The 27,716-nt window shown below is 45.7% G+C and overlaps 1 protein-coding gene across 1 annotated transcript in view; it reads right to left on the bottom strand.

Annotated features, from left to right (window-relative positions):
- ANO3 (anoctamin 3) overlaps positions 1–27,716 on the bottom strand; it is a 1,942,403-nt gene that overhangs the window by 147,393 nt on the left and 1,767,294 nt on the right. Inside the window, exon 21 of the mRNA XM_085643623.1 lies at positions 21,576–21,673. Coding sequence (XP_085499749.1) covers positions 21,576–21,673 — 98 coding nt within the window. The remainder of the gene's footprint in view (positions 1–21,575; positions 21,674–27,716) is intronic.

Genomic DNA, 27,716 nt, shown 5'->3' with positions numbered 1-27,716 from the left:
AATGTTCGGAGAGAATTTGTATCGACTTCTTCTATACGCTAGGTGGCCAGCTATCTTGGAGGTTGGCTAAGATGGGAGATCCTTAATAAAACCCGGGGTGAAGCATAACTCAAAAATGGGTAATTTACATCTTTGAGCTGTAGGACATATGATCACAACAAAATTTAAACACCTCATACTGCTATTTATCTGCTAAAAACGGATTTGTGCGAAACTGGCAATTTAAGAAGTGCATTTTTCAGCCCAGTATTTTTTTTACTATTCATATGTATTATCTCCAGACTGGCAATAATATTATAAAGTTACTGTTAGTAGGTGGTTCTGACCATCTGAGCCGCCTGGATTTTTCGCTTTTTGAACACCTATTTGTTGAGCTTTTACTGTGGGAGAGCCTCATAATTTGGGACTCACCCACAGTGAACTCATGATGAAAGGGACTGTATGTGTATTTTACGGTGTCCCCCTGGCACAAGTAGGCCGCTGGTTACATGCAAACACGTGTGTACATGCGTGTGCGCAAGTGTAAGGGATGCGCTGGAGAGATTCCTGGCATGCGCAGCCCAGGAGCAGCTACAAATTGAATGGTGTGGCAGGACTTATGCAGAACTGGGTGGTGACATAAAATAGGTTTTCTACAATGGGAAGAAACATTTGAGGAAAAGTCAGTGTGCTTTACTGTTTTTATTCCATTATTCTCCAATGAGGATGGGGAACACATGGGCTAGTTTTGCTTTCCAAGGGTCTACAAATTCCAGACACGCACCAACGTCCACTGTAACTTATGTGAGAAGAAGTATTCTGCGGAGTCCAAAGTCATATTTGTACTGCTTTTGGGTCATCCAGAAATGTCATATTTCTCTGAGTCAGCTCATAACCAGGGCCTGGCTGGGGCTGACCCTGCCAGACTGAATTAATGACCTTCCTTCCAAAGCTGTAGCCTCAGAGGCCCAGCCCTGCACAACAAGCATTCCAAGGGCGAAGGCCTCCACTCCAAGAAGAGAAGATGGGTGGAGCTACAGGTTCATCCATCAGCAGCTGTCACCTGGTGCCGGGCACCAAGCTGCTCTGGAGAGAAGGCAGCGAGGGGGGAAGGGGCTCTCAGAGATCATGTGGCATGAGAACCCTGGGCGACGCCATTTTGAACAAACCCAAAAGCCTGGGCAGGAAGGAGGAAGCAGGGGCCGGGAAGTGATGTGTCGCTGTTTGATAGGGCAAACAGAGACTTCCTGCCAGCCCCCTCGCCATTTCTTTAAAAGAGTTTGCACAGGAAGAGGAGCTCTCTCTGGGGTGTGGTCTGCTGAGGACGACTGGTGCTGGAGCCTGACACCATTGGCAGCTGGAAGGGAGAACCTCCAGAATGGCCCAGAACCCTGACTTGCACCAAAAGGGGAGACCAGGACAAGTGACCAGAAGCCTGGGCCTCTGCGCAAGGAGAAGAGAGGCCCAGGGAGAGGGCCAGGCAAAAGGGAGCCGGTGAAGACAGCTCCCTGCTGCATCCACCCTCTGTGAGACTGGGGGGGGGGGGGGGCAAAGGAAAGTGTTCCCAGTGGCTAGGGAGCACCACCAGAAGCAAGAAGACGCTAAAATGGCACAGATCAGTACCCTGGGGGCTGAGATATGCCCCCCAGAAGGTAGGCGACCTTTGACCTCTGGCCGGACCGACGATGAAGCGTGCGGGGCTCTGCTGCCGGTCTTGAATGTGCCCCCGGATTGGGTCAGGTCCCAGGGGCTGACCCCAACACGAAGCAAAGCTGCGGTGGGCCATCGCGCTCCCCGTGAAGTGGCTCATTTGGGGTGCCAGGAGCCCACCCTGGCCCCCGGCGATAACGAGGTGTGGAGCGCCGTAACTTCCCCCAGCGAAGATGCCTGTGGGGCCTGGGACCCCAACTCCGGACCCGATGAGGAGAAACTAAATCGGGAAGCTCCGTCGTGCTCTCCGTGAAGATCTCAGAGGCCCGGTATCCAAACTCCATGCCCCGATGGTGTCAGTGAGGAGGAGGGGTGCATGCCATCACGCGTCCCTCCTCGTGGCCGGAAGCTAAGCCGGGGGGTGCTGTTGCACCCCCCGTGAAGATGGCCTAGGGGCCCCCGGGCCTGAAGAGAAGGAGGAGGCCTGTGGAGTGCTTCCGCAGTCCCCCGAGGTCCAGCCAGACCCGCGGGAGTCTCTGTGTCTGCCTGCAGGGGTGGGCAGACCAGAAGAAAGGTGCCGGCTCCCGCAGCAGCACGCAAGGGTGCTGGCCAGATGGGGAGCCGCAGGGAGCCACCGGGGGTGGGGTCCCCAAGCGGCTCTCCAACGAGGATGCCAGGTGGGGTGCCCAGGTGGAACCGGGCTGCTGGAAAGGAAGCCTGAAGGAGCGGCCGGGGGTGGGCTTCCCGATTCGACTTACCTGGCGATAAGGGATCCGGGTGGAGCCGGGCCCACACCGAAGCCAGCCATTAGCTGGAAAGGTGCAGGGTGAGCTGCAGGAGCAGTGCAGTCTCCCAGCGCAGTCTCCCCAGCACAAAGATGAAAAGTCCCTCCCTAAGTCTCTGGGGACTTACAAAGAATAACCCCTCGAGGGCTCATCACAGGCGTCAACAGCATGCTGTGGCTGGAACTTTTGTTCTTCAGCTGGGGGTGCATTAAGGATTGTGTCAACGAGTGAAATGTGAGACCGGGGGGCGAAGGAAAGTGCTCCCAGTGGCTGGGGAACCGCCACCAGGAGTAAGAAGAGGCGTAAATGGCACAAATCAGAACCCTGGGGGCTGAGATATGCCCCCCAGAAGGTAGGCGACCTTTGACCTCTGGCCGGACTGACGACGAAGCGTGCGGGGCTCTGCTGCAGGTCTTGAATGTGCCCCCGGGGTGGGTCAGGTCCCGGGGGCTGCCCCCAACACGAAGCAAAGCTGGGGTGGGCCATCGCGCTCCCCGTGAAGTGGCCCATCCGGGTGCCAGGAGCCCACCCTGGCACCGGCGACGACGGGGGGCAGGGAGCGCCGTCACGCCCCCCTCTGCGAAGATGCATGTGGGGTTCGGGACCCCAACTCCGGACCCGATGAGGAGAAACTAAGTCGGGAAGCTCCGTCGTGCTCTCCGTGAAGATCTCAGGGGCCCGGGATCCCAACTCCATACCCCGATAGAGTCAGTGAGGAGGAGGGGTGCATGCCATCACGCGTCCCCCCTTGCGGCCGGAAGCCAAGCCAGAGGGCGCAGTTGCACCCCCGTGAAGATGGCCTAGGGACCCCCAGGCCCGAAGAGAAGGAGGAGGCCAGTGGAGTGCCGCCGCAGTCCCCCGAGGTCCAGCCGGACCCCCGGAGTCTCTGTGTCTGCCCGCAGGGGTGGGCAGACCAGAAGAAAGGTGCCAGCTCCCGTGGCAGCACGCAAGGGTGCTGGCCAGATGGGGAGCCACAGGGAGCCACCGGGGGTGGGGTCCCCAAGTGACTCTCCAACGAGGATGCCAGGCGGGCTGTCCACTGGGACCGGGCCCCTGGAAAGGAAGCCTGAAGGAGCGGCCGGGGGTGGGCTCCCCGAGTCCACTTATCTGGCGATAAGGGATCTGGGTGGAGCCGGGCCCCCACCGAAGCCAGCCATTTGCTGGAAAGATGCAGGGGGAGCTGCAGGAGCAGCGCAGTCTCCCCCAGCACAAAGATGAAAAGTCCCTTCCTAAGTCTCTGGGGACTTACAAAGAATAACCCCTCGAGGGCTCATCACAGGCGTCAACAGCATCCTGTGGCTGGAACTTTTGTTCTTTAGCTGGGGGTGAGTTAAGGATTGTGTCAACAAGTGAAATGTGAAGGGCTGAGCTTGGGGATGTCTGGAAGAGGTCAACCCCTGGAGGTGAAGAGGTGTAATTGCACCAGTAGTGCATTTACTAATGTTATTTCTTTTTAGAGAGACTGAAAGTCACATGTGTCATGTGAAGTACCTGTGTAAGGTGGAGTCATAAGCAAAGTGGCGTTATGTTGCCAGACATTCCTGCTAGGGTGTCTGGCTGTAAATGCTTACTCCTGTGATTTTACCTGTGATGCCTTTTAGAGGCTGTGATTGCAATGCACTACAACTGTTATCAGCTATGAAAAGTACCCCATTTAAAGTGATGCCAAAACATTTATTATTGGTACTGCATTAGGGGAGGAACAACCCAGACTGTTAGCCACAAGAGGTGGAGGTGTATTCTGTATGGTCAGTACAAGATGCTCAGTCAGGGTTATGTGTCCCAAGGGCAGGTGTACCTATTTTTAATGATTTTTGAGATGATGAGGTGGGTCGCCTCTGGGACGATGCCAGTTGGCAGGGCCCTTGTTCCAGGTTGTGTCAACCCACTGCATTAGGGGGCAAGATGATGTGCATACATGGGAGTGGTGGTACTAGACCCCACCCCCTGCAGGAGGGGTGGAGATGTTATGCAATGTCACAAGTAATTTCAACAGCTTATGTATATTTAATAAATGTACTCTTACTTTTATAAAGCGAAGTACAGACTGGACAACCAATTATTGAGTGTTATTTCTGCGCACCTGTAATGGCGATTACTAAACCACACCACCTCCCTTGATTAAGCCTCAGACTGTTCTGCAACGCTACCCTCTGAGAGTCAGGCGCTACACTAGGGTGTTTGGTTCCCAGTGAAGGACAAATGTGACATTTTATTTGTGCAGGCCTTACAGATACTGCCTCTTTTTCCAACAGTTACCTTTCATATATTTTCAATTAACAGAACAAATCAAAATTAAATATTTGATTTGTACATTATAGTGAAAAATACATATACACTATGACAGTATATCCTTCAACCCCGGAGGATGAAGGCTGGGAGTGAAGCAGGCTCTACCATTCAGAGCTCAATGACAAGTCATCAGCAAAGGAGCTGCAGGCCAAACTGACAGCCATAGCACTGGAGGAAAATAAGCAAATATTGGAGGAAAAGAGACTGGCCTTGGAGGAGAAGAAGGACAACTTAGGGCCCTTGATGTCCGAAGTCGATGGTAGTCACAATGGTGATGTGTCTACATGGGGGCACACACCTTTGCTCACCTAAGAGTATTGTGCCTAGATTTCTGGTGGGTACCACATTGACAAATGGTTTGCCTCCTATGAAAGTGTGCAGTGGGGGTCAACAGCACAGTGGAGCCTTAGTGCACGTGTTAGTACCAACACTAGGGAGGGATACACTCCTGAATCTAGAAGAGGGGGTAGCTGACTCCTACAGTCACATGAAGGATGCCTTTCTGAAGAATTTTAATCTCACACCTAAAAAGTAAGTACTGTGAGAACTTCTGGGACACAGACAAAGACACATAACAATACTGGTTTGAATTTGTAGATGTGTAAATAAAAGTACTAGAGGGCTGGGTGAAGGGCAATGCAGTCTCTACTTATGATGGGTTATATAATCTGATCACGAAGAAGCACATTTTGAGTAAATGTCATGCATTGTTACACAGACATCTAGTGGATTCAAAGTTGCCTGACCCCAAGCAGCTTGGTAAGGCATCTGATGTGTGGGTGCACACTTGGATGCGTAAAAGGTCCCTGGTGGCGATTACCGGAAAGGGGGTTCAGTACCCCCTTAGTTAAAAGCAGGGATCAGCGAGAATAAAAAGAAGGATTTCTCACAAGGGCTCCAAAACTCTACTCAGGAGGGGGAGTTCTGTGCCTTTTCTTTTACAATCCAAAGCGGGAGGGTGAATACTGAAGAACCCTTTTGACTCTATGAAGAGTGTGCCTAGACTGTCACAAGCCAGGTTATAAAAATAGAGACTCTGTTTCAAGACGCCACCCACAGGTGGGTAATCCCAAGGTATTGCAAGTGTAGGGACTAGAGTGGAAATTTGCCCAGGGAAAATCGGAGGTTGGACTAAAGCCAGCAAGATGAAGTACAGGCAATATCCAATCATCAACGGTAGATTCTCTAAGGCAGGGGTCCTCATAGTACGGCCCGCGGGCCTCCAGCGGCCCGGCAAGCCTTCCTTGGCGGCCCGCGGAGCTTGCAGACAATATACTTGTGCTTTTTTTCTTTTTTTTTTTTTAAAAAGTGTCACCAAACACCGACGTTGCAGCAGCCCGGACTCCGAGAGGGGGCCGGCAATTCCAGCGATGGTAAGAGCGGAGCTGCGGGGGCGCTGAGAGGTGAAATACAACAAAGCCCCATTAACAAGCGGATGGTCTTTTAAAGACCTGTGAAGTACTGGGGGCGGCTGTGTGTGTGTGCGCCTGGGCTGCCACACAGGTGGGGGGTGGGTGATATATGCACTGCCAGCAGCAACCTGCCAGGCCAGTGAGTGCACAACACTTGCATCACCCTCTCTCTGCCTGCCACTGCCTCCATGCTTCTGAAAGGTAAGACAAAAACATGCATTTTGCGTTTCAAATGTCCGATCCTGCAGCAGCACACTTCCAAAGCCCATACATGACAGTAACCCGATTCAAGGCCCCCTTCTCCCGATTTTTAAAAAATAATCTCCCACTTTGCTCTTCTGAAATGTTGGCATGTATGCTAATACAGTGATTAATGAATACGCGCAACAGGAACCACCTGCACCAACAGACTACGCATTTTTCCATGGGTGCCACAGCCCGCCATCCAGTGCAGTAATAAAAGCCCTTAATAGAAGATTAGGCTACAATTCAATTATAAAGGTAGCGAGACAACGTTCCTCCGCGACGTCAGTTTCTTCCGCAAGCTATGGATTCCTCATGCTGCGAGTGTCCTGGCCCTATTCCAAGTGTCGTGGCAGTGAAGTGACAGAGGGCAGCAGGGTGTGAGTGAGGTGACAGAGGGCGGCAGGGAGTGACAGCCGGGTGAGGGGACAGAGGGACGCAGGGAGTGACAGCCGGGTGAGGTGACAGAGGGACGCAGGGAGTGAGAGCCAGGTGAGGTGACGGAGGGACGCAGGGAGTGACAGCCGGGTGAGGTGACAGAGGGCAGTAGGGACTGAGAGACGGGTGAGGTGACGGAGGGCAGCAGGGTGTGAGAGTGAGGTGACAGAGGGACGCAGGGAGTGACAGCCGGGTGAGGTGACAGAGGGCAGCAGGGAGTGACAGCCGGGTGAGGGGACAGAGGGTGACAGAGGGCAGTAGGGACTGAGAGACGGGTGAGGTGACAGAGGACAGCAGGGAGTGACAGCTGGCTTTTACATTACACAGGGAGCAGGGGGAGTGGGGGGACTGTCTCTGGGCTGGTGACGGGGACGTGTAGACACAGTACGTGTGCACTGCCCGAGGCACAGAGATAGACAGAGACAGACAGAGGCAGAGGCAAACTGACAGACAGAGACAGATAGAGGCAGAGACAGATAGAGGCAGAGACAGATAGAGGCAGAGACAGATAGAGGCAGAGACAGATAGAGGCAGAGACAGATAGAGGCAGAGACAGCGGGAGGCAGAGACAGAGGGAGGCAGAGACAGGGGGAGGCAGAGACAGGGGGAGGCAGAGACAGGGGGAGGCAGAGACAGAGGGAGGCAGGGACAGATAGAAGCAGGGACAGATAGAGGCATGGACAGACAGACAGAGGCATGGACAGACAGACAGAGGCATGGACAGACAGACAGAGGCAGGGACAGACAGAGGCAGGGACAGATAGAGGCAGGGACAGATGGAGGCAGGGACAGATGGAGGCAGGGACAGATGGAGGCAGGGACAGATGGAGGCAGGGACAGACGGAGGCAGGGACAGACGGAGGCAGGGACAGACAGAGGCAGGGACAGACAGAGGCAGGGACAGACAGAGGCAGGGACAGACAGAGGCAGGGACAGACAAAGGCAGGGACAGACAGAGGCAGGGACAGACAGAGGCAGGGACAGACAGGGAGAGAGAGAACGCGAGAGAGAGAGAACGCGAGAGAGAGAGAGAACGCGAGAGAGAGAGAACGCGAGAGAGAGAGAATGAGAGAGAATGAGAGAGAGAGAGAGAGAGAGATGTGCATGCCGGGTCTGGTGGCTCAGTGGACGAAGGCATCTGCTGCAGGGGCCTGTGTTCAAGCTCATGGTCACAGTTTTTTTTTCTAGCCCCGCCCCCTCCCCCACTGACCCCGCCCCCACCGGTGCGGCCCTCGGCCACAAACCACACTCTAAATTTGGCCCCCGGGAGAAAGTTTGTGAGTACCCCTGCTCTAAGGGATACATGTAAGGCACCCCTGAAGTAGGCCCAAGGTACCACCATGGGCAGGGTGCAGTGTATGTGGCAGGTAGGGCAATATACAATCATCAACGGGGCAAAGGTAGATTCTCTGAGGGATACAGGAGGTAGCATGGCCACAGTGGTGCGCTAACTGGTTTCCTCAGAGCAGATTATCCCAGATTTTCTCTATAGGTTAGTCACTGCTGACAACAAGGTGACATGTTATCCTATTGCAGTGGCCACCTGTGAGAGGGGAGGGGTTACTGGCCTGAAGTAGGAATTTGAGCCCTATCACTCTAGTAGAGTGTCTGTTGGGAAACATCCTAGACAACTCTTATTGAGCTGAGATGAAAAAGAAAACTTCTTCAGAAATGTTGGATTTGCCTGAGCAGGTCTGTGTGTCTAAAAGGGCCCAGACAGCCCATCGGTGAAGTCAAAAGAGCCAGGAGTCTTGAACCTTGTCCCAGATTCCCACAATAAAAAGCAAGGGCAAGAGGCATGGGAAACCATCTTCAAAACTTCCAAGCCCAGAAGGAATCTGACCCCCAGGGTACAATCTGAAGCCAAAAAGGAGGGAAGAGCATAACCTGAGGAACCTGCCAAAACACTTTGAGATGCATGTGGCAGGCGACCCTCCATGGAGGAATTCTGCCAAGGGCAGGGAGAGTGCCTTTTGGAAATGGCCCTCTTTGCAGGGTTATCCCCAAATGTTTTGCTTGTTCCTCCTGTTTTTCCTGACCTGTTTTTGTTGGCTTTCGGATTGGTTATCCACGATTGGAATAATTAATTTACTTGTAAGTCCCTAGTAAAGTGCCAGTAAAGTGCCAGGGCCTGTAAATCAAATGCTACTAGTGAGCTTGCAGCATTGGCTGTGCCACCCACATGAGTAGCCCTGTAAATGTGTCTCAGACCTACCACTGTAGTGTCTGTGCACGCAGTTTGTAACTGTCATGTCGACCTGGCAAGTTCACTCATTTACCAGGCCCTTACCTTCCCTTTTCTTTCATATAGGGCACCCGTAAAGTAGGCCCAAGGTACCACCATGGGCAGGGTGCAGTGTATGTGACAGGTAGGACATGTACTGGTGTGTTTGACATGTCCTGATAGTGTAATACTGTGTATTTCGTTTTTCACTATTGAAAGGCTATCTGTCCTATAGGCTAACATTGGAGCTGCTTTGCAAAGTCTTACAAGGATAACTTTCCATTGGGACAAGATAAAGAAATGGAGTTTAGGCTCTCTGAATTTAATAACACTCCTTTTTAGAGAGAAATTTTTTAAATTGTGTGTTTGAAAATGCCTTTTTTAGAAAGTAGGCATTGTCTTATTTAACCATTACGTGTGCTTCTGCTGTTTTGTGTATTGACTGTCTGGTTTTGGAGTGACAGGTGCTGGGGATGTGCATTCACTGTAGACAGCCACAAGTGGGGTTGAGGTGTGTCCTACCCTTCCTGGGTGACTCATAGCTCGGCTGAATAGACCTTGGTTGCATTTAGAGTGGTGGGGGAGTTTCACTTGTACCTGAATAGTCAGTGTCTCCTCTGCACAATGCTGTCTCCACCTCCTGTAGTAAATCTGGGCCAGAGAGGGCGGAACTCGTTCGGACTGGGCTCAGAGACCCTTGCCACAGAGAGAACAAAGTGAAAATCGGGTATAAGTATTGGACCTTAAGTCCCAGAAAATTAGATCACTTCTGAACTGAAAAGGAACCTCTGCCAGGGAAAAGAGCTGGAGAGCTGTAAGGAGGAATACTGCCACTTTGCTTTGTCGCTTTGCTGGGTTGGCTTGCAGTTGTTGCTTCTGCCAAGGAGAGAACACTAGAACGTTGCTGTGAACCTGCTTGAAGAAGAATCTCCAAGGGCTTGTGTGTGCTGGCCCCCTGTTCTGAAGTCTCAGGTACACAAAAACCTCACCTGCATTACACTGACCAGCACCTGGACTCCTCTGTAGACCCTTGTATTTAAGAGGGCACCATTTCCAGTTCCTGGGCCCTGAGAATTGTGTGCTTGGTGCTGCAAAGCAAGAAAAACAACTCCAACGCTGTCCGTGATGATGCCAGTGACGGCGCGACCGGCACCTAGGCTGGGGGCACCGCTTGTGAAGTTCAAAATGCACCACCCCACCTGCACCGCAGCTCGATTCTCTTTGACGCCTGCAGTTATTGGCCTTCCTGATGCCAGCACTCGCAACAACGCCATCATCGCCAACGCTCTGCATCCCATTATCACGGAGCCAATAACCAACAAGGGTGACTCCCTGAACTTTTCAACTTCGCATCGTCTCACTAGATACAACACCTCACCACCAACGCTGCCTAACTTCCTCTGTCCTGTATTCAACACCTTGCTTCCTCATGGACTCGATGCCTTGGCAGAAGGGAAAAGGATTAGACCTCGGCACCGATGCCCTACCTCCAGGATGCTGTGCATCATCCATAGTCTTCATTTTCCAAGATACTGTTGTTTGGGGTCCGTTTGACTCCGTGCCTAACGCCACACACCTCGTGGTAGGCGCCGTACTTTGTATTTATGCCTGTCACAACATCATAATAGCCCCAAGTGGAGCTATTTGTTTCTACAAGAGCCATTTTTGCAATTATCCATTTCAAAAGTCATATTTTTATAAACTGGTGTGGTGTACAGTTGTGGTGTTTCCACTGGGTTACTGTGTGCTTTGAATACAGATACTTTACACATTGCCTTTGGGATAAGCCTGTCTGCTCGTGCCAAACTTCCATTGGGGGTGAGCAGAGGTTATCTAAAGTGTGTAACTCCCTTACCCTGATTAGAAGCACGGGTTCCTACTTGGACAAAGGTGCATACCTCCTCCAATTAGAGACCCATTTCCTAACAGTGGCCAACTTTTGAAGGCCTCCAGCACCAGGCTGTGTAGGAAGGGTGTGTCTTCTACAGTGAGGCTAGCTACCTAAAACCTAGAGTAACTTGGAGATTGGTGGTCCCCTAGCAGTACCTCTTGAACTTAGCCTATGATATCCCCTGGAATGGGTTGGTCCACCACTTTCTACTGGCACAGATGTCTGAAAGGGTGAGGGAGTTTTGTCACTCCCACGCCACCGGTCATGTCAGTGACAGGACAGGAGGGAAAACCAGGGCTCCCCTGATCCCACTACCTTTGATGGGGCATCCATTTGAGAGGATGAGGATTGACACTGTTGGGCCCCTAGACTCTGAAACAGCTTAAGGGAACAGGTTAATTTTGGTGGTGGTGGGCCATGCCAATAGTTACCCTGAAGCCATATCTCTGAAGATGGTAACTGCGCCCGTGGTGGACAGGGACCTGTTTGGTATTTTTACCAGAGTGTGGTTTCCTAATGAGGTAATCTAAGATACCATGATATAACAGTTTTGAAAAATGGTAAATTTTCTGAAGTATAGTTATGTTATAGTAAAGTAAATATATTTTTAGTTCTTTAATTATAAACACTTTGATTTGTGTTTGAGGTAGTGTTGGATAGAAGTAGAGTGTTATGTAGTGTTAGTTATGCGTTGTTTTAATTATGTTATGTTGTATTTAATGTTGATATTAATGCTTGTGGGTTTGTACATGTTATTGCGGGAGGGTGCTCTTTTTTTTTCTTTCCAGGTTTTTTGTTTCGTGAACGGATGGTGCTGACAATACGGTTATTTAAAAAAAAAAGGAAAATGTATTTTGTTTCTTTGAAACAAGTACATTTTTTTAATTTCCATATAGTTTTTGGGTTGGATGGAGCGTTTTTTTTTTCAAGCTGATTTTCTGGTTTTTGAGGGTTTCGTTATTGAGAGGATTGCGCCGTTCGAGCCATTTTTCTACAGTTCTATATTCGTTTCTTTTTAGGTAAGTTTCAGGTTTTTTAGGGTTTCCTTATTGAGAGGATTGCGTCGTTCGAGCCTTTTTTCGACAGTTGTATTTTTCTATTTTTTTGTGCTTTCTTTTCGAACATATTTGTCTTTTGATTTTTCGCCTATGGATTTGTTCGTTTTCTACTGCAACTTATTTTTTATTATTATGGGTGGGAAATGTTTTTAGTTACATTTGGTTTGTTTGTTTCTTTTTTATTTTAATAATTAAGGTCCTCATTACGATGGCGCAGGGACCGCCACCGAGGTCCCTCTGCCATCGCAATGCAGTTTTCCCCCACCATATCATGATGGCAGGAGGCAAGCATGGCGGTCAGAAACACCGACCACCACAGTCCAGACGGGCGGATTCAATCCGACTACCCGTCTGACTCACCGCGTGTCCCTGAATTGCGGCGGTGCCTGTCAGGCACAGCCATACAGATTATAATATCCCCTTTCTCTGATCATTTCGAGGCAGTCAACCCCCCACGAAATGACCTGCAAAAACGTATGTGGGGGCCCGTAGCTGGCCCCCCTTAATCCCTGGGGCAGGGGCAAGTGCTTTGGGGGGCACCTATGGTGCCCCCCTACATAACCGATATGCCTGCAACATATTTTTTGTATTGCGGCAGGGGTTGCTGACTGCATCCCATCCAAAATACAGAATATAGGTGATGAGACTGGCACGGTGGGTAGGCCACCTCCTACACGGCCGGTCCCAAATCCAAAAGTCCATCCACCATCGTAATGACCCCCTATATTATGTCATATAATTATATGTATGTTTTTAATTTTTAAATGACATAATTATAATTATTAATTTAAAAAAGAGTAGAATTGTGTAGTTTAAATGTTTTGTGATTTTAAAATGCTTATGACGTTTAGGATTGTTTTTGGTTTATAGTATCGATTTAGCAATCATGTCTAGGTATTCTAGCTGGTTGGTGTTTGGAAATAGTCGAGTTTTATGTTGTAGGTACTCATACATTGTTTTTGTTTGTTTACTGAGTTTAGGGCCGCTTTTATTTAGGGATTGCTCAAGCCTTAGCTCTTGATGGCTCTGTTCTGTTTTTTTATGGCTTCTATTAGTTTGTGTAAGATTGGTTGTCCTCTTCCTGTTGTGGTTTGGAAGGCATTGTGCCATCCTTCCATTGCGTTCTTAGTTTCATCTTTTTGAGCTAGAGTGCTATCGTAGGCGTTCTACCTGGGGATTTGGAACTTTGGGAGTCTACGGAGCCCTGACCTAAGTAGCCTTCCCACCCAAGTGTCTACAAAGTAGTCTAGGAAGGGAGTTAGTTTTGTTTTGTTTGCTTGGTAAAAAGGGCTTTCAAGAAGTATAATATAGTGGTTGGCTACTTCAGTTGTTGGTACATAGGCCAGAGCTATAAATATTTTTATGTGATAGGCAAAGTTGCTATTGGTGGCGTAATCTATACTTAGGGCATCATTAGGATGGCGGGAGGACTTTGTCCGCCTGCCTTCCTGTCGTAAAAAGGGATTGCCCGCCATAAGTGCGGCGGTCCCGTGGGGGTGATCAGGATGCGCCCACCACACTTGCGGGGGCATCCTGCATTTTTAACATTGCGGTGGGGGTTGCTTTCAGCATTACCCGCCGCAATGCCAAAAATGCTTGTTGTGCATATGCATGCACAACGTGGCAGGCACTGCGTGCTGCCTGCCATGTTTTGCATGCACATGCATGGGGGTGTCACAGGTACCATCCATGCGCCCCCCCAACATCCTGGGGTCCACAACAGGCCCCCAACTTGAAAATCTGCATGCCTTTTCCGCCACGGAAAGGCTGCCTCCCGCCTGCATCCTGATATGTATGGCGGTGTCTAGCAGACACAGCCACCATATTAAACCCTTTTCCACCCGGTCGACTTGTTGACCGGGCAGAAAAGCAGTGGACGGTCTTCCCAGCCACCGCGGTACCCCCCGCCATACTAATATGGCGGGGGGAAATGGGTGGCGGGCGGGGAAGGATGTAAGGCATATCGCCACCGCCATGCGGGCAGTGGCAATCCACCCTACATCCTAATGGAACCCTTAGAGTAGAGTTTTGTAGGTGTCTCCAGAACATTGCTTGTTCAAAGTCAATGATTATTTTTTCTAGTAAGTAGTGTTGTTTTATTATTGTAAGGAGCTTTATGTAGGTGGCATTTTGCTTATTAAAGAGTAGGGCGTATATGAAGGGGATATTAGTGTCTTCATATTCGCCGTGGATGGTATATAATTAGTAAAAATGCTTGGGGCAAAGATGATAATTCGTTTTTTTATGACTGTTATTTTCATGAAGAATTAATTTCTCATTTTTGTGGGAGACAGTGTATTCCAGTAAGGTTTCTATTTCTGCACAAGTTTGGGGGTGGGTGGCGTTTGAGCAGTAGCTCTTTTAGTTCTGTCTATTAATCGTTATAGAGTGGGGATGGATGGTAGTTGTGACATGTACAGGCACTCTAGTTAATATATTTTGTAGTTTTTGGGTACTGGTCTGTTGGGAGCCGGTGCTTGCTTCTCTGGTTGTTTCTAGAGAATCTCTGACCTTGATTTCTGTCACATTGGGGGGATGGTTTTGTTCTCTGACATTAACTACATTTGTTTCTACTGTTGTGGCTCTCCCATAGCAAGAATTGGAGTTGTATTTAGAATGGTTTTTTTCAGTCATTTTTTCTTGCGTTTAAGTGTAGCCCATGAAGAACAGAAGTCCTTTTCCTTTTTGTGATGTGATGAAATTTGCTCCTTCTGCCAATCTTTTATCTGTGAATGCTTTACTTTTTTTGTTTGATATTTTATCGATGGTTGTGGTTTATTCACTGGTTCCTTTTTTCTGTTGGTTTAAAAGCAAAATGTTGTTTTTATTAAAGTGTTACATTTAATTTGATTATTTAGTTTCTATTTTTATTTAGTTGAGAGAAAAGAATACTTATTATTTTTAGTTGATGAAGTTTATTTCAAGGATGTTGTTGTATGTTGAAGTTTGTAGAAGCTGTGAAGAGAAAAGTATTAGTTATATTATGCTTTTTTATTTAATTTATTGGTTTTTATTAGTTTGCTCCATTTATTGGTTAATTTATATTCTTACTTAGTTTTATATTGTGGTTTAATATTGATTTTGTCCTTGTTTTGAGTTTTTTAGGTGGAGTTTTAATGAAATGTAATCTGTGAAACATAAAAGTAAATGTTATAGATTTAGTTAATTTGATTATTTTGATTATTTAGACTCTATTTTTATTTTGTTATAAAACAAATATTCACTAACTATTTTTAGTTAATGAAGTTTCTGTTGTTGATGTGGTTTTGTTGACTTTTGCAGAAGCTGTTAAAAGAAAAGTATTTGATAGCTATGTTTTGCTTTTTTATTTAATTTATTTGTTTTAAATCCTTTACTTTATTTGTTGGTTAAGTTATATACTTACTTTGTTATATACTTTTTGTAATGTTGATTTTATTGTTGTTGTGGAAGTAAATCTTTGCATTTAATTTTCTACGTAGATTTTTAGTGGTTTAATTAGAAACATATAAATGAAAACATGTTATAGTTTTAATAAATGTTTTTAAGCTAATTGTATTTATTTAGTTACAAAGTTTTGTTCTTACCTTTAATGAGAGATTTTCAGAATAGGTCATTGTCTAGTTATTTTTTGTTATGTTTTCTGTCTCGTAAAGGTTCGTTCTTCCTCTGTGTTTGTCCGTTATATGGTAAGATTTGTGTTGATTAATTGATTGTTTTTATAGTGTTATTTAATTAGTTACAGTTTTCTATTGGTTTGTGTAGTTAAAATTTATTGGTCGAGATGGCTTTTTTGAATTTTTTAGCAGTTATCTTTTTATTTTTTAAATATTTATTTTGTTAATTTAAGGTTGCATTTTATTTTGTTTATTAGAGTTATTTAAATGTATAGGTAGATCATTTTGACATTTTTTATATATGATATATATTCATGTTTATTTTTGGTAGTTGTGATATTTTTTATGTTGTATTGTTTATTTATTTGTTTTGGGATTTTTAGCGTATTTGTTTTATTCAATGGTATTAATTTTGTAATTTTTTTAGTGTACTTTTAAAATATTTGGAATATGTTATTTTTTTATGTTACTGAACATAGTTTATTTTTATGTTTAAATGGAATGGTCGGTATAGTTTATATGTATTTCATCTATGTTTGTGTTTTTGTGGTGTTTCATTTAATTTTAATGTTATCGACATTTTGATGTTCTTTATTTTTGATGTCAATATTTTTCTCAACAAGATTTTTTCAAATGATATTTTTTTATCGTTGTATGTGTTATTTCTGTTTTGTGTATTGGGTGTCGATATTTTTGTGTACGATATTTTTGACTCGATATTTTTGTAGTTCGATGTTATAGGAGTCGATGTATCAGTGATCCAGGTATGGCAACATTGTACCTGCCCTCCCCCTAACAGAGCTGACTTCACAGAAGAAGCCAAAGAAGTTCATATGGATTGAGAAGATCCTGTAGGCCTTTGACACCCTGAAGGAGGACGGTGTACAGCACTTGTAATCAAGGCACCTGATTTCAGCTAGGAATTTTTGGTCCCTCCAGATGCTTCAGAACATGAGATTGGGGCAGTGATATCACATTTAAATGATGAGGTTCAGGATCAAGCAGTTGACTTTATGAGCCGGCGAGTACTCCCCAGGGAGCAGAGTTGGAGTGCCATGGAGAGGGAAGCCTTTGCTGTGTTTTGGTCACGGAAAGAAGCTTAAACCCTACCCTCAGTTCTGTGTTCAAATCCATCTCTCAGATACCTCATGCAGATGAGAGGGGAAAACCCCAAACTGTTGAGGTAACCCACTTCCTTACAGGGTGTAAACTTTATAGTGACCATAGACCTGGGTCTGACCATGCCAACGCACATGGCCTTTCCAGGTTCTTCTTCTATTCAATTCTATTCTTCGGAATTTATATAGTGCATGGCTACCCAACAGGCCCCCCAGCGCTGACAATAACCTTTGCTCTAAGATGATAAATGCCTGCCTGCAACTAGAGTAGATAGGTTTTCAGTTGCTTCCTAAAGCTGTTTTCGGATCTCTCCTGTCTACTGTGAATGCTTCCACCACCTCTCACTTTCTTGACCCTGGAGACAATAAGTGAGTTGTGACTCTTGGATCTTAGAGTTTGTTTTGGCATATAAGGGCTTACCATTTGTTGGATGAGTTGAGGGCCCTTTATGTGCATGGCGCAATAGACCAGACAGAGGGTTTTAAACAGTATTCTCTTCTGAATTGGCAACCAGTGAAGTGCTGCTAATGCAGGTGCTGCTGAGGTACGCTTGGGGATTTTGAAAAGTGTGCATGCTGATGCATCTCTGATTTACCTGCCGTCGGTTGGTCACATATTTGGGACTGCCTATGTGAAGGGAGTTACCATAGTCCAGGCGATAATTAATTAGACCCTGTACCTAGACTCTATGGAGATGGACTGGGAGCCAGCTTAGAAGTTTTCTTACAGTGCCAAGAAGTCCAAAGCAGCATACAGCCAGCTTCTTGGGCTGGACTTCCATGGATAACCTGTCATATATCCAGAACCCTAAGCTCTTGACTGATGAGGCAGGTGTGGGGGTGGTCCTAGACAAACCGTCCAATTGATTTCCCTCCAGAGGGAGGGATTATGCCCTATGACCAGGACATTTGCTTTTTCTTCATTCATTTTTAGACAGCTGTCCGACATCTAGTTTGTGAAATGCTTGGGGCATGTATTTAGTTGTTCTTGGTGTCCATGGAGAGCAAGACAAGCTGTGTGTTGTCTTCTCAATGAGAAATACCAAGGACATTGCTGAGCTGCTTTTCATTCATCATCTAGAAAGGGCCATGTGGAAAAATGCCTCTTTTTGCATGTTCCCCCCTATTTCTTTCCACTGATGGTGCTGATCTGTTGACTCTGTGCACTGGGCCTCTGCTAACCAGGCCCCAGTACATGTGCTCTGACCCCTAAAACATGTTGAAATTGGCTACACTCCTAATTGGTGAATTGTACTTACCAATAGGTTCCTACTATATGGAAGTCAGAGTACCCAGGACCTATAATTTAAATATCACTAGTGGACTGCAGCACCAATTGTGCCACCAGCTACAGAAACAGTGCAAACATGACTGTAGACCTACCATTGTAGCCCGGCTGTGCAGTTTTAAAACTGCACATTCGACCTGCCAAAATAACCCCCTTTAATAGGCCTACACCCTCCTCTTAAATATTATGTTCCCCTAATGAGTCCTCAATGCCCACAAGGTAGGGTGCATGGAATTTAAAAGTAGGACACGTAAATGATTTTTTAAAAATATGTCCTTACAGCGAAAAGTCATCAAAAGCTATTTTCACTGTAGCAGGGTTTTCTGTTTAATATGAAAGCACTGGCATACAATACTACATTTAATGATGTTATCCCCACACAGGAAACAGCTACAAAGTTCTTTCTTGGACGTGTAGTGAGGCAAAGCCTGATTTTATGAATATGGTATGTTGGTGCACAGTGATTGGTAAAAGAAAGCTTGAATTAGGAGCAACAAAGACAACGTGATCAGCTAGTGTCTAGCAAATTCTTTCATATATTAGAAATAAAATAGATTTAAAAAAGTTCCGACATACCCTCTAAAATCTCAATTGACACATATAATTTGTTAATGAATTAAATAATTTCCATAATTTGGGAATCTGTTTGAGATATCCATATAGTATTCTGAAGTTCATAGAAACCGCTTAGGCAGAGGTCTCTGGTTTCCAGCAGGGGTCTATTGGGGTTCACAGAAGTCAAAAGGTTAAGAAACGCTGCTCCAATAAAGACCACATTGCCAGCTTACAATTTTAAAAATGTTGGGATTTCATGCATCTACAATGCAAGAAATTGTGGATTCAACATGAATATTGTGTTAAAATTAAATTATATGGCACAGATGGCTCCGTGACTACTCTAAAATTATATTTACCAATAAAAGCATGCTAAAAGAAGACAACACAACACTTTCCCACAAATCTGTTACAAAAGAAGACTAAATAGAAAAAAGGCAAATAAATGAGTGCTATCTAATTAACAAAAAGCAGGCCAGTTATAAGACAAAGTATGTCACTAGTCTTCAGTGGTGGTCAAACGATTGTATAGAGAACTCCAATGTGAGTTAAGTATTAATTCCAGTTCAGCCACTAGAGGTGTAACTGGCCGAATAAGGACTATGAGTAATGCCGGACATTTCACTTACTAAAAGCAGGTGAAATGCATGTGTGGAACAAATCCGGAATTTGAGGAAGTCATTGGGAATCTATGCGGTAACAACGATTTCCACATAACTATCCCAGGACTCAGGGGAAATCTCCTAATGTCCCAGTATTACCGCAACCTGGCTGGAATTAACTACATGTTTGGTGTTAACTCTTCCGGGTTGTATAAATACTGATGCAGTTTAAGCTGTGGATGGTGACATTTGAAAGTGGTGGGGTGTAAAACAATTGTCGCACTGCACTGTGGAGAGCGAGCGAGCCCGAACCACCTACAGGGTATTCGGGCAGGTTCTCCCCCCGAGAACATTTTGAAATAAGAGTGGGCAAATGGTGCATTTTCAAGCAAATTTGAGTAAGTAGGAAGGTGTCAACCACTTTGAGGTCCCAGGCCCGGTCCCTCCACACCCCGCACCCCGTGGATCCTACTAAGGTCACCCCTGTGATCTCTATTGCATTACACAAATCAAACGTAGGGACATTAAGAGACAGGTAATAACCTCTCTGATCTTGTCCCTCCAGGGTACCCTCCCGCACATCTGCTCAGGGCGGGCTTTCACCATAAACGGAGGCTTCACTGCCTAGCAAAGTATTGAAATCCCCGGCCAAAATCAATCAGCCCACACCTATGTGATTGCAACTCCCCTATAGAGCAGTCAATAAAAATAAAAAAGCAGGGTAAATTTGGGGTTGGAAAATTAAATACATGTGAAATTGTTATTATAAAAATGTATAACACACAGATTAAAACCATCATCCCATACCAAGTGGAAAGCCTGTGTTAAATTTGAATTGGTGTTTAGTGCAGCAGTGCTACATCCCAAAGATGTTTTGAGCCATGTAGCTAGCCCTGCCCGTGCGTTACCAACCAGTGAGAGAGTAGCACGGCTGAGTAAGACGAGTACCCCCTGCAAAAAAACAAATTTGTTGACCACGTTCCCGGAAGTAGAACTACATCAAAAGTCCTCACAAACTCCCGCCGGTTATCATTCGTCAACTTAGTGGCCAGACCGCGACATTGCCGCTAAGGATTTTCATTGACCTTTGATTAAAACGGAGTTATATAATCCACTCCGGTTAACAATTACGGCACCTAGATGTCATTCAGTGCTTGGAGCGGGCGAAACCCCCTTTCTTCCACGCTAGGCAACCACTGGTTTAAGAGCACTCACGATAGAAATGTAAGCAAGGTATGCAGTTGTATGCAGTGCGTAACCAGCATGATAAGGTTTGAGAGTCCTCGCGAGAACAAGGTTGGTTGAGTATATGCTCACTCCCATAATGTTTACGAGTTACCAGAGCTATCTAACACTTGCAGGAGAAGAAATATGTGAAAAGTGTGGAAGTATCATTAATCTAAGGATGGCCAATAACTCAATAACTGCGTACTTAGCAAGACTAAGCGAACCTAATAAAAACTTTGCGAACCCTTAATCAGCCAATCAGATATTCCGAGGATTTAAAGAAGCCAGTGCCTTGTTTTTGCTTCAGCCGGCCAGCCGCATTTCAGCAAACTCTGTAATTAAGTGAAGGCCCCTTCTCGTAAGAAGAACAAATGAAGAAGTGATCATATTTTTCACTTTGTGTTCATTAGTGTTAATCAAAGGTTTCTATGGATGGGTCTGCCTTTTCCTGGCAATTCTGAACGATGAGTGTGCATTTGACTCCCCTTGGCTCAGAGAGTCCATATTAAAACATATTGAGGGCCAGGTGAGGTTTCCTGGAGCGACAAGCCCATCATCAGTCGTGGCCGGCTAAACGGGCGGGTGGGTTCGTGCGGGGGATGGGGTAGAGAGTAGTGGGACGATAATAAATATAAAATAAAAAACATACCTTCCTCCTCGACCGCATCACTCGCCGCCGCTTCTGCTCCTGTCGCGTTTTAGGCAGCCTCCCTCCTCCTGCTCCACTACGCCAATCACAACGCTGCAATGGCTGTGTTGTGATTGGTGCGGTGCAGCAGACAGCGACCCAGCCGGGCGCCAGGAGGGAGGCCATAAATGGACAGTACGCATGACTGCAGGGCCGACCAAGCAGTCAGGGCCCATAACATTGGGTAAGCCACTCCCCCCTGCCCTCAAGCAGGACAGCCCACCGACCCGCCCCCAAACAGTGCGAGAAGCAGACACATAAAATGGTAGTTTTACCATTTTATGTTTCTGCTTCTCACACTGCGAGAGAGCAGTGGGTCGACGCCCCCACACCCCAATGGAGGAGCCACCACTCTATTACAGTTAACATGGGCCTAGGGGGGTGCGCATCCAATGATATCGGGTACTCAACTAGTTACATTAATATTCATTTAAGACAGTTATGAATATTTTATCTCAGACAGATCTGAGCTTAATCAGACTATATCATTACCAGAAAGTTATATTGGATAATAAAAACGAGCACTTACGGATAGCCAAGTTCCATGAAGTTGTTCCACATTTGTTTTAAAACCATGATAACCCCCATTTGCAAGCAGAGATCAATCAAGCAGCCACTTGGATGACACTGCAATGGAAAGCAAAAGCAAAAATATTACATTAGGATCACCGAAAACATGTAAACATATCACATTTCTTAACTTATTGTCAACTGAGTTCATATTTATTGACAAAGGAATATTTATAGACGTCCTTGAAGATGTCAACTTATCCATGTTCATATGATGTACAAACTCAAGCCACACAACATGTCACTGCATTATGAGCCAGAAAGCTTTGAGTGGGAAAGAACTGTCTTGTTACAAATTCAGCTTGCAGAGCTGAAAAAGGAAAAGGTAATTCAGTGTGTTTCCATACTCTGCATTGGGTGCTAACAGGAGTTTGCCAGGGATGGGAATTGTGAGCTTTGTGATAATGGTAGTTACTGTGTGTGGTAAATACTGGGGTGCAGAAAGACTGTGGCTAATTTTTTGGGGGGTGGGGGCATTGGCATGCCCATTTTGGCGGCCCCCACACCCGCATGTAAAAAACCATAATCCCTTGTGCCTAGTGGCTTTCTCCCCCCCCCCCCAGGGGGAAAATCAGGAGCTATTGCCCCATCTGCCCCGTGGGGAAGGGGGGTAGAAAGATTGTGGCAAATGTATTTTGGGTGTGTGGCATTGGCATGCGCATTCTGGGCAGCCCCCGCCACTACATATTAAAAAACAATTATAATCCTTGGTGCCTAGGGGGCAGATCAGGGGCTATTGCACCCATCTGCCTCCAGGGGGTGCAGAAAGACTGGTAAAAAAGGTTTGGGGTTGGAGGCCTTGGCATTCCCATTCTGGGCAGCCCCCACCCCTGAACTATGAAACAAAATAGTCCCTGGCTTACTAGTGGGCTTTGAGTCCCCCCGGGGGGCAGAGCAGGGGCTACTGCCACCATCTGCCCCCCAGGAGGGGTAAAAAGACTGAAAATGTCCATCATTTCCAGGTGGAAGCAACACCCCTTGCCCAAGAGGCCGCTTCCTCCTCCCTGGTGACTAGTGGGTGGCTCCCTGCTTGGGGATCGCTCTCCTGCGGTGATCCCCAAGCAGGGATCAACTAGAGAGGGGTACTATAGGAAAGGGGACATTTTCCACTTACCAATGATACCCCTCCCATGTGCCTTTGTGCTCGGGGTTCTGAGATAGCCCCACATGCACATAGGCAGTGAAAGTGAAATGAGCAGGTTACCTCATTTCACTTTCGTTTTCAGTGAAATTACGTCAGCATGCCATGCACGCTTATCGTCAATTCATTGAAAACCCAGAACAGCCTCAGGAGCTGGGGAAGCTATTCCTCAGCTACTGAGGCTGTTTCGGAAAAAAGGAAATCCCTCTTGTGCCCGCACCAGAGGATTTCCAGTGCCATGTGAGTGGAAGTGTGGGAGCCGTCTGACGCACACGAGCACCATTGCGTCGGCCAGCTCCCAGGCGTCCGACGCACCGAATGGGTTAATAAAGTTTACTCTATTTTTCTGGGATTTTTCTTGTGCTACTTTTCACGTTATTACTGCGTTGTGCGTTGCATAAATACGTTACAAGTTGCCTTTATGTTAAGGCTGACTCCATTTGTGCCAAACTACCAGGCAGTTAAGAATGTGTTAATTTAGTGACTTTTATAGATCACACTAACAGGGAGTGAGGCTTTGCTTGAACTGGGGTCACCCTTCCCCCATTCCACCAACAACCTAATTTCTTATAATCTATAAATAGGAGAATGGCTGATTATTATTTGTATATTTAGTTTGAAGCATTATTAAGGGTGGACTATGTTTGAAGTGTATCAGAGCTCTGCACAAAGGAACCGTTACCATACACAACAATATATTTTCATTACATTATACTACATTTTGTTGAGGACTTATTTCAAGATACAAATGAGCAATAATTGTTTCTTCGGGACAGTTCAAGTATAGGTTACCAGGTCAAACAAGCATTTGCAATGCAATAGGTCTCGCATTACTGATAGTTTGAGGTATTGGCGTTGCAAATAAAAATGCAACGCCAATAGCTCATACTTTCAGTAATGCAAGACCTAGTGAATTGCAAATTATTGCATAGTGAGCCAGGAACCAGTATTGTATGTCTCTGTGCAGTACCGCAAGCTGCTCCTAGAGGTCCCTAGTGAGCAAGGCACCAGCACTGCATGGCTAGGTGCAGTACTGCAGGCTGTTCCTAGATGTTCCAAGTGAGCAAGGCACAAGCACTGCTTGTCTAGGTGCAGCACCGCAAGCTGCTCCTAGAGGTCCCTAGTGAGCATCATAAACTTTGAAGATATGGTAAATCCACTATACCCATAATGCATTGCATGCAAGACAGTACCACAGTACATTCAATTTATACAATTAGTAGCTTTGAAATGTGACAAAAGAATTATTACATTAATTGTGGATTAGGTTGTACTCTATGTGGAGCTGATGAAGGGTTTTAAGAAAATAGTGCCTTGAGGCTGTAATTAAAACCTAAGTCGTCATGGGGGGTGTCCTCATGAGAGTTTACAAAAAGAGACATGGAGGTACTAAGGAGGGACTACAAAGCCTAATGACCAATGAAAAGCCACCATTTACAAAGGACAGGGACAGGAGCCAATTAAAAAGATGGACAGGAAGTAGGCAGAGCTTTATGCACATATCCTGAAAACAGCATGTCTTGAAGAGACAGCGAAAGTGCTACCTAGGCGAGACCTAAAAATGTAGGAACCGCTCATCCATACATAGAGTCTTCCCATTTTTGCCACATGAAGTACTGTCACAATTGAGCCTTGAACAGTAAGAATTTTTGTAAATGTAATAAACTCTATAGAGTTTGCATTGTGTATTAATAGTTAAGAACAGGCTCTTGTTGAGTGCAAAGCCAGGAAATATACTTGGGGAACAAGAACAGTGGTGAAGTCGTTAGAAGAAGGTTTAAGATCCCAGACTGGACGCTGGCATTACCGGAGGGGGGAGTTATTTCCTAACACTAATTTGTGCTGATGTGTTGGATATCCACTAAGGCCCTCATTGTGAGTGGCCTGATAAAAGGGCTGGACATTTCCACTCCCAAAATTACAGATACCGGGGGTACTGGTAACTCCAGGAGGTGGAGAAAATCTTACCCATTACAAGTTGAGCGCTGAGGGTCAATGAAGAAATGAGCAGTTACCGGGGGAATTAATAATTCTGGATTCTAATCCAAGGATAATTATTAGCTAACTTTGTACTTTCACAGGGAGATTTCAGTTGTGTTATTTCGGCAGCACATATCTCTGGGTGAAAGTAAAGATATCTACAGTGTGCTTATAGATCTAATCATTCTGATGCTGCCAGTAACAAGTTCCATCAAAATCAAGAGCCCTCTCTTAATGAGGACCTAAATGGATCTCATCAATGAATGGACACATGTACAAGTACACTTAACTTGCTTAACAAATTTGACTTTATACATTCTTGCAGTGGAAAATGGAATACATTTGGATGCCCCCATGTAGAAAACTATTTTTATTTGGAGAGAAAGGAGAATAACCTTGCACCCATTACCCCTGTGATTTATACAAACTGACTAAATAATTGAGACTTATTGATAGGAATATTTGAAGGTGTAATTTAGCTGACAATGATGTAGAAGCATCTTACACAGGATTCCTTCATTGATTTAACCATTTATATTCAAATTAAATCATAAATCTGATTGTTTCATTTCTAAATAAACAAATTACATTCCCAATGACGGCATACATATAAACAGAAATCGGCCACCCTACATGTACAGGATCCAGGAAAAATCGAATTCAAGTCAAATGCCTTCCACATACTTCTCCAACAATCATAACCTTGGAAAACCATATAAACCGTATAAATGTAGCTCTATTACACTGTTCTTCAGCTGAAGCCCAACACAGGAACTTGGCCTAATTAAACGTCCCAATCTACATTAGAAATAATGTTCCTGCTTGCTGTGATAGTGTGCCTACGAAGTGGAAATGTAAGCAATGCAGATTCAGATAATGTTATCCTGTATGATGACGCACGCACCTGTATTTCAAAAGTCACCATGTGTAAAAAGAGACGGCAACTTAAGAAACATGAATATGTAAATGGTAGCGTTTCCTGACCACGTGACACCAGTAAAAAAAAAAACCGCTGGTTGTAATCATCAATCCATCTGTAACACACTTGCAAATTTATTTCTGGGCAAAGTAGATGTATACAGTAATTTTTCTCGAAATAATCAAACACCTCAGGGGTAAATGACGATTCACTTTCCTGTGCAGGTATGGAACGTTTTTGCTCTTTTACCCCACTCACAGCTGAGCAGGGAAACCTCCTAATTAATTTTATCAACTTGGGCTCTCCACTCGACCCCTGCCCCCCTAAAATGGTACAGTTAGCGCCAGAGATTCTAGGTACTCACCTCACAAACACTTTCAATGGAATGTTTAGCTCAGGGTATTTCCAAAAACAATGGGAAAAGGAATCTGTAGTTTCTCAACTCAGTTTGGTTTCAGGAACGGACATAGCACTGAATCAGCTCTGATTGTGGCCTCAGAGGACATAATGGCTATGCTAAATAGGAGAGGTAGAGCAGTCCTCATTCTACTCCATGTTTCGGCGCCATTCAACATGGTCAATCATGTCCTTTTGATTGAGTGTCTCCATAATATTGGAATCAGCTAAGCAGCATTTCCTCTACTGGGATGCTTCCTCTCGGAATGGGAAATACTCGTTGCCCTGATTGAGTTTGTTTCCAATTCCATTTTCTTGCTCTGCGGGTTCCCCCAAGGGTAATTCTTGAGTCCTACACTTTTTAATATACATGTCACACCACTAGCCAGTTTAATCAAAGCATTCGGCTTCTCCTTGGTGTCATATGCCGATGATATACAAATTGTAGTCTCGTTTTCCAGCAATCCTAAAGATACTGTGGCTAGATTCCACAACTGCATGCTGGAAGTAGGCAACTGAAAGGGTGACAATTGCCTCAAGTTGAATTCAGGAGCAACTGAGGTACTTCTCAATGGCAACGTAGGCCCCTTCTGGTCCCTCGCCTGGTGGCTGCAAGCACTTGGTATTACAAAGTAAGGAATTTAGAGGCCAAATCTGACGACAAACTTTCTTTCGAAGGTAAAATAAATGTTATCACCTCAGCATCCTTTTACCCTCTAAGGATAATTAGGAAGGTTCTCCCATGCATTCCCTTGGAATTACAGACTTTTGAAATAACTCTTGTCTTGTCAGAAATAGACTATTGCAATGCTCTTTATCTGAACATAGAACAATAACTTCTTAACAAAGTCTAGATACTGCAAAAGGCAGCAGCTTGTATGCTTCCAGGGATTCCCAGGTTCCAATCAGTTCCCATGCCCTAGACAAAATGCACTGGTTACCAATCAGACAGCGAATTGCCTTCAAGGCCTTCTGCATTGCTTTCAGGGCCCTTCATGGTACTAGCCCGGAGTTCCTTAAGCACAGTGTTAGTTGGTACATCCCCACTACGATGTTCCATTCCACTTCGGTCAAAAATATCATTGCCCCCCAGATCAGGCAGTCCTCTTGGGGTGGCAAGAATTTCATAACCTGCACCTCCAGACTCTGGAACAGCCTACCTCTTAATCTTAAATCAATGACCAGTCTTCTGCTATTTGAGAAAGCTATAAAAACCTGCCAATTTGTCAACTGGGAAGGGCCCCTCTTTAACTGCCAACTTTTCGGCAGACCAGCAGCAGTGTCAAGACACCTCTGGGCATTCGTGTGTTTTATAAAAATAATGTTCATTTGATTTCCTTTGGTATACTCATCCTCCTTTTTCCAAATTTTCTTCGGAATATCCTCTCCTCCCATTGACCTGCGATACATCGTCTCTCCTCTCCTTTAAGTCATGAATAAACTGCTTCTCTAGAGTACTCATGGAGCACATCAAATTTAATCTATGGGCACAAGCAGTATCAATACTGGCAGGGTGTCGAAAGAATCCCCAAGATGTATCCATTTATTTTGCCTGAGGATGGGGATTCATGTTCTTACTAAGAGGAACTTCAGAAAGTATTAGGTCCTAATTTGAAAAATGACATTCAAAGTGTACCTATCTATGTAAAAGGCTACGCAGAATA

The sequence above is a fragment of the Triturus cristatus genome, chromosome 3_1, assembly GCF_964204655.1.
Source record: "Triturus cristatus chromosome 3_1, aTriCri1.1, whole genome shotgun sequence".
NCBI classification, from domain to species: domain Eukaryota; kingdom Metazoa; phylum Chordata; class Amphibia; order Caudata; family Salamandridae; genus Triturus; species Triturus cristatus.
This window is presented reverse-complemented; position numbering and strand designations above follow the sequence as displayed.